The 9,693-nt window shown below is 31.4% G+C and overlaps 1 protein-coding gene across 1 annotated transcript in view; it reads right to left on the bottom strand.

The window, feature by feature from the left end:
- Positions 1 to 912: 912 nt before the first annotated feature.
- The window catches only part of IL13RA2 (interleukin 13 receptor subunit alpha 2), a 13,727-nt gene continuing 4,946 nt past the window's right edge, over positions 913 to 9,693 (bottom strand). The window contains exons 5-9 of the mRNA XM_006910778.1: positions 7,341 to 7,525; positions 5,628 to 5,773; positions 4,117 to 4,261; positions 1,717 to 1,832; positions 913 to 963 (exon numbers count right to left, since the gene is read on the bottom strand). Coding sequence (XP_006910840.1) covers positions 913 to 963; positions 1,717 to 1,832; positions 4,117 to 4,261; positions 5,628 to 5,773; positions 7,341 to 7,525 — 643 coding nt within the window. The remainder of the gene's footprint in view (positions 964 to 1,716; positions 1,833 to 4,116; positions 4,262 to 5,627; positions 5,774 to 7,340; positions 7,526 to 9,693) is intronic.

The raw sequence follows: 9,693 nt of genomic DNA, 5'->3' as shown, positions 1-9,693 counted from the left end.
GCATTTATAATAGACTCCCAGCTAATGCCCACTCTATAGGTGAGTGAACCAAAGTAGAACGACTCTGAATAATATTAAACAGAAATTGGTCCAGATTAAACCTTATCTCTTGATTGTAATCTGTAGTTCATTCATTATTTCCTAAATTTTAAAGCAACTGTCTAGCCCTAGGTTGCCACATTCTCTCTTGGAAGTCAATGGTCAATTAGTATGCAGGTTGGATATACGTTTTAAATTCTTCCAGCTTTCAGAGGCTTGTGACTTTTTGTCTCTGAACTGAAAAAAAAAAATCACACCATCAAAAAGTAGGAAATGTTGCCTGCCAACTAGTATAGGAAACTCTCAAACTTTTATTGTGTAGTTTGTGACATCTGAATGTTTCATATATGATCTCTACTCATTTCATTATTTTCGGCCTTTTAGGCACTACATTCTTCCCGCTTCTTTCGTTAAATGTGAAGCACATTTTTAGACTATGAATGTATTTAAAATTTCTTGCTTCTCATTAATCTTCTCCATAGGTTACTTTTAAAGCTAAGCAACCTTATTCGTGGTGAATACCTTCATCTCAAGTGCAATTTCCTAAAAATTAAACTCTTGTCCTCCAAGATTTGACAATATCTCTATGGCTTAGTGCAAGTTGCAAAATTACATTGTTTTATTAATACATCACTGAATAGAATCTGACCCATCCCTTGACTTCTGTATGTGCAGCACTCTCACCATGGATTAATTAATGAGGAAAAAACCTCATTAATAGAATCCAGAAATTTTACTACTAGTTAAAGGTTTGAATACCCTAACCCTACTAGAATACAATGCTTTTAAAATAAGATTTATTCAACATTTGGAGAAAAAAATTGTTTAATAGGGCTCATAGTTAACATTTGGCCATAAGACAAAATTATTGAGTCAAAAAAGTGTCTCTTGATGAGAAAAGAGTTCTTTTTTTGTATGAAAAACCTGAAATTAAGAAAGAGCTCCATTATTAATAGTCATTTAATAACACAAACTATTTCTTAGAGTAATAACTCAGAGGAATAGGCAATAAAGCATTCATCAGAGAAATAAAGTGAAACATTTCATATACATTTACATTTCTCTTTATCTTTAAAAGACTGGCATTAGGATATTTTTCTCCAAGTCAATATTTCTTCTTAAAGCCCACCAACCCATAGTGATCCGTCCAACTTCTGATCCTATAACATTATCTGTAGAACTCAAATAGCAATTATCTAAAATCAACTCTTAATGCAGGTTACGTTTTTTTGTATGAATTCTCTCTCTCCAAAATAGAATGTGAGGTCTTGAAGGGTAGGCACTGTGGTTTTTAATTTTTGTGATCTTTTGCTCGTGGAACACTAGAAATACATTTCTGTCTATGTCCATTTTAAGTCATTCTATCCTTTCTCTCAATCCTGTAACTCTTTTCTTATATTTTCCCTAATCTAGAGGTAGTTTCATGTTCTAAAGCTTTTTTTTTATTTCAACAAAAGTAAATTCACTGCAACATGTAGCTTTTTAGGGTTAATTTTTAAATTGCTATATTATCTGAAGACATCATCACAATCCATACAACGTCAACTGTACACCCACACTGCATAGACAAAATTACAAAATCACAAAATTACAAAATTGGATCCATCGGCCCTAAATGCAGAGCATTCTTTTTTATGTACTGTCTCAGACTAAACATTATAATGTTATACAACTTACCATTTTCAGTAAAGCTTTTTGCTTATACAAAAGCATACAAGTTATTAACAAAACAAATAATGAGACAAAAGCAAATGGTATCAAGAAAAATAACAAGGTTTCCCTCCATATGTCACCTAGGTGAAAATCACAAAAAAAGGAAAGAGTTAGATGTTTGCAATTATTTTTTGAAACTGATTTTATAAATAATCTGGTAAATAGTGAAAAACTGAGTTTAACTCAGAAACTTCTGCCATCTTTGCCAGAGCATAGATACCACAGTTATGTTTGAGTATAGCATTCTTTTCATTTGTGTACTCTTTATATAGAACAATTACCTTACTGAACTGTGACATTTCTACATTTCACTTAGAAAAATACCTCCCCAAAGCCTAATTCTTATTATCTGATATGACTTTGTTTAAAATTTGACCTTGTAAATTTTTCGTAGGAAAAAAAATGAGAAAAAAATAGCCAAATGGTTGAATAAACATATGTATCACTTAACTCTCAATAAGTCAAATGTTTATATCATATAATGCTGTAGTGAACAAGAGTTGATCTTCAATAAAAGTCCCTGTGTGAATAATGCAACTAGTCTTTAAAGATCATGTTTTTAAAGTTGTCTCATATTTTAGTAGCTAAAGAGATGTTTTTATTTTCTTTTAGAGATGAAGTTCTAATGGTTTTTCTGCATAGCAAAAAAAAAATGAGCAATTGCTAGACAAACTTGAAAAAGTAGACAAAGTCTGTCCTTCCAAACTAATATCTCTTACTTGTTTTGAAGTAGTAGTACAGAGCATCCTGAATCCTAGGCCCATACTTATACTTAAACCTACTCCCAACCTCTCCTATTTCTTTGCCTTATTCTCTTAGGATCTTGTCTTCTACTAAGTCAAATTTATATGGTCAATTCAGTTAAGATTTGCAAGGATATAATTCAGAGAAATGACTAATAATTTAAGTTTCTGGCATGCAAAATTAACAGTGGGAAAGCAGGCTTCTTTCCTAGGGTTCCAGTTGCTTTCCCTAGATAGAGAGTCAACCCTAGAGAAGATATAGTTTCATTTAAAAAAAATATTCTCCTATTGTTCTATACCTCAAAACATCCAATAAGAGATACTAAAAAACTAAGACTACGGGCATCTCAAGAAATTCTTTTTTCCTAATCTCAAAGTTATTAAGATTTTACCAAAGATATCCATCAGGGAAAAAGAAATCTCAGCCATCAATATCATGTTTAGCACTGTATGTAAAATACATAAAAGGATGTATTTATGTATTTAAAGTGGATATCCACTTTAAACTATGCACTGACCAATGACAAGATGTAATTTAGGACATGACTTTTTCAATGTTAGTTCCATAGAGTAACCAGATCTCTTACAACAGTGACAAAATGAAAAATGTAGAATCAATAAGTGTTTGTTCTGATGCAATATATCTCTTAGTTTATTAAGTTCTCCCTCTATCTGCCTATTGTTTCTCCATGGCCTTTAATGATTACATGATATAGTTGGTATCTTTGTTTATTGTCTATCTCTACTCAACTTGGGAACAAAACAAATTTTGTGAAGACAGGGATTTTTTTTTCTGCTATATCTCACATGCCTAAAAAAGTCTAACACATAGTTGGTGCTTAATAAATATTTGATGAACAAAAGAAAACAATGATTCCATTATATTAGTAGGGAGATAATAGCGACACAGCAATTTTAGTATAATGGAATAACATGAAAGGAGATGAATGATTGAGAGGAATGCAACTATCTGTCTGTATCTATATATGTATATGTATGTACATATCTATATACCTGAAAGAGAAATGATAAGTTAATTTAATTTCAAATAATTATTAGTTATCTTTATTGATAAAGCTAGTTTACTGTGAAAAACAATAATTTTTTGCCTCACTCTCAAGCCTTTTTAGTTTATGTTATTTAAATATGTCTTTTACCATAAGTCTCTTTAAATTAGTGTTACAAGTGAATGGAATATGCATTTTACTGATGATTACATTAGAAAAATATTCATTAGACATAGTACTAGACACTTAAAAAACAGTGTATGCTGATCGATCCTGGATTTAAAATTTTGGTTCTTTTAAAAATTGAAAGCATAGGAAAATATTGTTAAAATGGGCTCCACCTTAAAAAGAACTAGCATGTTCTTTTTATTGAGAAAAAAACAAGAATGTTCACAATAGAACTATAACAAGACCTCAAATAGTTTAACTGCTCTTAGTTAAAACTGAATATTATATTTTCCATAAATCTATGTTAAATTGAAATGCTTGCTAATTTATCTTCTCTGATTATAGACTACAGGAAAGAGCCTTTTGATTTCCATAAATATAAAATACACTGAAAGAACATTAATTTTGCTTACAAATAGCTCTAATTATTTAGTTAATGTTCATACCTTGCCAGCATTGTTTATCACTCCATTCACTCCAAATTCCACCATCTGAGCAATAAATATTCACTCTGCTTCTCACTAAAAAGCATAATTGTTGGCTTTTATTTGATGTTCTTGTGATATATATTTCATTTTCAAATGTGGGAGTCTGAAAACCAAGGAAAAAATAAGATGCCATTATTTGATGTAATTGCTGCTAGACCAATCCTATTTCTTTTGTCACTTTCAAAGTGGGTTTTGTTACATAAAATATATGCATCAAATGATTAAAAAGATATATACTAAATTCCTAGCAATGATTATCTCTGTATAGTGGGTTACTTTTTTATTCTCATTTTATCTTCCTTTCCTTATCTATATTCTTAAATTTTTCTATAGTGATAATGGATCAGTTGTAGTAAAGGGCATGTGTGACAGGACAAAATTCCTAGGTAGTTTTGTTGTTTATGACACCCAGTATTTATATTTATCTCAAATTTCTCAGATTCCATAAACTTGAAAATGCTACATACACTGAATTAAACAAAAAGACAGAGCCATCACAAATTTTGTTTCTATGAAAACTATAAAATTCATAAACATAAAGCTTTTTTTTCCTTATTCTTGTTCTGGTTAACTGTCATAATACCTGAGTAGCAGTGATCAGGAATTGGCATGAAACTACCTTTTCAGATATGAGAATACACAAGGTTGGATGATTTCAAAGGAAAAAAAAATCACTGAAGAGATTACTTCAATTTTATATTTCAAAGAGTGGAAGAGTGTTTCTCATCCAAAATAACAACTTTACTTTTGTTGTAACTTTTCTTGGGAACCAGCATAATGTAATATAGGTGAAAGTGTACTGGGAATAAGATCTCAATTCTAATTTTAGTTATGTAGTTTGACTGTAAATCAATTCACTTCCTTGGGACTTGTAAATCAGCTCAACTCCCTGTTTTTTCATCTGTTTATGGTATGAATTAATTAGAACTAATGCCTCACTTACTTATCTCCACCACTTTCTGAGTTAGAAACTAATACATAAAATTAACATATAATAATGTGGGGAGCAGTCTTGCAACCATTACCTACTTCCCCAGTTAGCCCCTTTCCCTGCTACAAGCAATTCTTGGGTAGCCCTGCCAGACTCTAATTTTGACCTGATGGTTGTTCCTCAAGAAGTGATTTTTATGTTTGTTTGTGTTTTTTGTTTTGTTCTCTTTTTTACTTGAGCCATCTTCATAATCCATCTTATGCACACACTTGGCAACTTTAATTTATTGACACAATATTGGACACAAGTTGCTAGATTATCTCTAAGGTCCTATGTAGCTTTAAAATTGGTATGATTATACTCTCAGACTGTAAAAATCTTTCTTTCGTCCATTAGATTATTTAATTTGCTGGAAATTAAACTAGGATAACTGTCATGTTCTAGTCCTCATGTGGATAGCAACTGATTGATTCTCATGTTTGCTATTTTATTTAAAAGCTATGTTTATGATTATCCCAAATAAATGTAATGTTCATACCACCAAAGTAGTATCATCTTCTGTGAACTCAATTTCATAAATGAAACACTTTGCTGGAGTAGGTCCTATAGGAATGCTCCATTTCAGGTTAATTTCTTCTGAATTCTTCACAATAATACTAAGATAGTCTGGTGGTGAAGGTTTAACTGAAAAGAAAAAGGAAACCTTTTAACATGGAGGTAACTGAAGTTTAGCAGTAACCATAACCAGTAGTTAGGGAAACTTAGTAACCTAAGCCTCCAGCATTAGTCAGGTGGCTTGAGACTATTCTCTATGACGTGAATTAAAATCAAAGTTGCTTACTAACCAAGTTTAGTTAATTAAGAAATTGAGTTTTTTGTGGAAATTATTTTTTATAAGTCATCTACTGACACATATTTAAGCCCAAGATAAAAGTTAGATGATCTAAATCATCATAGCCATTTTTTTTTCATTTTGTAGTGAAGAGAAGCAGAATAAGCTGCCCCAAAATATGCCACTTTGGCACGTGGATTATTTTGAGCTGAAGACCATCAAGACTCAAAAGACTCAGGAAAAGTTTTCTTTCTTTTTATTTCTTTTTCTTTATTTTTTTTTACCTCTGCCTTAATTCACTAAAATAATTTAAAAAGAGGACCTGGTCCAGGAAGAAAGCTATCATCAGTGATAACTACAAAAGAGTATGGGCTAGGTGGGGTAGGCTGGGAGGAGCTGGCAGAGCATGTTTGTTCAAATTTTTCTCTGTGTCCTATTGTCTCTGCATGGCATGACAAACATCTTTTTACCAAACATTTGTTCTTCCCATCTTCCTGTGAACTACTTTCCTTCCCTTTGAAGTTCTAGACCCCTACCCTCTTGTTCTTAGCTCAGGATGGCACATAAGCTTCAATTGCCTGGTTGCCTTTGGACCTTTCTTGTCTATGTGAGGCTCCCATATAGACAAAATAAAATTTGATTTTCTCTTATTAATCTCACTTATGTCAATTTAGTTATTATACCAGACAAAAGAACCTAAAAAGGTAGAAGAAAAGTTTTTAGCCCCTACAGTAGCATTAGGAACAATTACCACAACCATAACTACTACTATTTTTATTAATAGCTAACACTTTTTTTGAACTTATGATATGTCAGACACTGATCCAGGGACTTTACATAAAAAAATTCATTCATATCTCATAATAAATTTATGAAGTGGTCCTTTATTAACTTCATTTTACTCATGAGGAAATTGAAACAAATGTTAAAAGTAACTTGCCCAAAGTCATATAACTAGAAAGTGGTAAATCCAAGATTCAGGCCCAGATATGGCTGACTCTAGAATCTGTCATTGTCATAATTGTTACAGCTGAGAACTCAGACTTAGAAAATATCCAAGCATTTGCTTATTGAAGACTGGAAGTAAGTGATTCCATAATTACTCTATCACTAACACTAGACAATAATACTATATAACAGACCAACTTTTGAAGCTGAGAAATAGAGTTTGAGTTCTAAATGAAAGTGACATTTTACCCTTCATTCAATTCCTTATCTTCCAAACTTTTATATTTAATAAGAGCTTCCTCATATGCTTTGTTGGCCCTCATTTTTCTGGCTTTGCATTTCAGTAGGTATCTCTTTCTCTATATCCCTATATCTTTATCTCTATGTCTATCTCTATGTCTATCTCTTCTCTTCCATGTGTTTGTAAATGGCTTAAACTAGGAACATCTTGAAGCTGCTTGTTTACCTCACCTATATCTTGAAGCTGAAAAATGAAATAGCTGGGTCTGATAAGCTGGGATTTTGATGATCCATTAACACAGATGTAGAAATCTTTATAGTCTGGTGACTCCAAATAGGGAAACCTGCATCCAATATTTTTTCCATTACTCTTGATGTAATCAACACATTGTAATGCATGGTCCAAGCCTTCATACCTATAAAAAAAGTTTTGTAAGAATTGTTTTAATGATACATTCTTGTATCACGAAGTCCGATTTCCAATTATCTTAAGATATCAAGTGAATTAAAAATTATTTAATAACACGCCACATTTATTAAGTACTAACTATGTCCCAGATCTTATAACAATTGCTAGGGATACCACAGTAAGGAAGATTAAAAGATAATGCAAGGTTAGGCAGACTCACCAACAGGACTCGTGAATCAAATAACAAGATTCCTATTAAGGAAACCAGGGACTTATATAGATAATCTTGGATGATATTGTCTTTCTTTCCTATTTTTTTTTATTATTAAAGTATAGCTGGCTCACAATATTATATTACTTTCAGGTGTACAAATTTTTATACCTTACAAAGTGATCATCATGATATATCTACTAACCAGATGTCACCATAAAAAGTTATTACAATATTATTGACTACATTCCCTATGCTGTACACTACATTGCTTATTTATTTTATAATTGGAAGTTTGTACCTTTTATTCCCCTTCACCCATTTCTCCAGCCCCCTCTCCTCTGGCAACCCTCATGCACTCTCGGTGAGATTATAAATTGGTGCATTCACAATGAAAAACGGTATGGATGTTCCTCAAAAAATTAAAAATAGAACTACCATATGATCCAGCAATTCCACTACTGGATATTTATATAAAGAAAATGAAAACATTAATTAAAAAAGACATACATACTTCTATGTTCATTACAGCATTATTTACAATAGCTAAGATATGGAAGCAACCTATGTGTCCATCAATAGATGACTGAATAAAGAAGATGTGAGATACATATATTATATATATGGAATATTACAATGAAATATTATTTAGCAATAAAAAAAAGAATGAAATCTTGTCATTTGCAAAAACACTTATGCTAAGTGATACTACCTTTTTTATATTATACTAGAAAACTTATATTTGAAGAAAGCAGATTTAAAAGCAGATTTACAAAATATTATTATATTTAATAAAACAAATGAAACTTCTTGACTGATACAGTACACATCAAGAGATCAACTTCAGAAAAGTCAACGGGGGTCAAAAAGAAAAAAAAAGGAACTATTTGGCAAGTAAATATCTAATTTCCCTTTCTCTTAGACAAGAAATGTTACCATATCATTGAAAGTTTTATTCCCATAAAACTAATGAGAATTAAGGGGGACTTCCCTACTGATTTCCAAAGCAACAAATACCTCATTTATTTTCCTAAAGAAAAGCTTGCAATGCAAAATGTGGCATTATCTGTAAAAGCAGCCAAAATCCCTTTTGAAATGTGGCCAATCTAGCAGCTGGTAAGATACTGGTAAAAATATCTGGATTCTACAGAATTCACTTCTTGCCAAGTATTTTTTACTTTAGGCAGAATTTGCAAAATTGTAGTATCTTGGTTAATTCACCTGATTAGAGTTTGAGAGACTTGAGTTCTAGGTTTGACTTTACACAAATTTACTTTGTGCCAGTGAGAAGCCCTTATATTCCATTTTTATGGTGTTAATATTTTCCCCTTACTACTTTACTAAAGTGAGAATAAAGTTATGTTAAACATGAAATGCAATGTACAAGAGGGAAGGAATTTTGTCTTATTCACACTTTTGTCCATTTTATCTAGAACAGTGTCAGGTATTTAATAATTGCTAAATATTTGTTGAATTAATGAGCAAAAAGTTAGACCTTAGAGATTGACACATCCAATTTCAGGTGAGGAAACTGAGACCCCAAAAACAGAAATCGCTTGTCCAAGACCACCAAGTGAAATGATGCCAGAGCGGGATTAGAAGCCAGTTAATAGGTTACATCTTATCACTTATTAGTATAATTTCCTAAAGAAATATGCCATGACAATTTGGGCTTGAAATTTACAAAGAGTAACACTTTTTCCTCTCTTGTTTTTTCTGTTATTTAATAAATGCAAAAGTTCTGATACTTACCTATCAATTTACCAATATCATCATCGTTGGTCTCATTCATTTAATGAATATTTAGTGATAATCTACTATGGGCATAGCACAGCAGAGATAGTCAAGAGGAATATAAAAAAATAATTCATGGCCACCAATCTCTTAAAAATTTAGAAGAGGAGACAAAGTATATATATTTGAGACAAAGTATATATATACATATTATATATATTATATATATT

Source organism: Pteropus alecto, unplaced genomic scaffold, assembly GCF_000325575.1.
Source record: "Pteropus alecto unplaced genomic scaffold, ASM32557v1 scaffold54, whole genome shotgun sequence".
NCBI lineage: Eukaryota > Metazoa > Chordata > Mammalia > Chiroptera > Pteropodidae > Pteropus > Pteropus alecto.
This window is presented reverse-complemented; position numbering and strand designations above follow the sequence as displayed.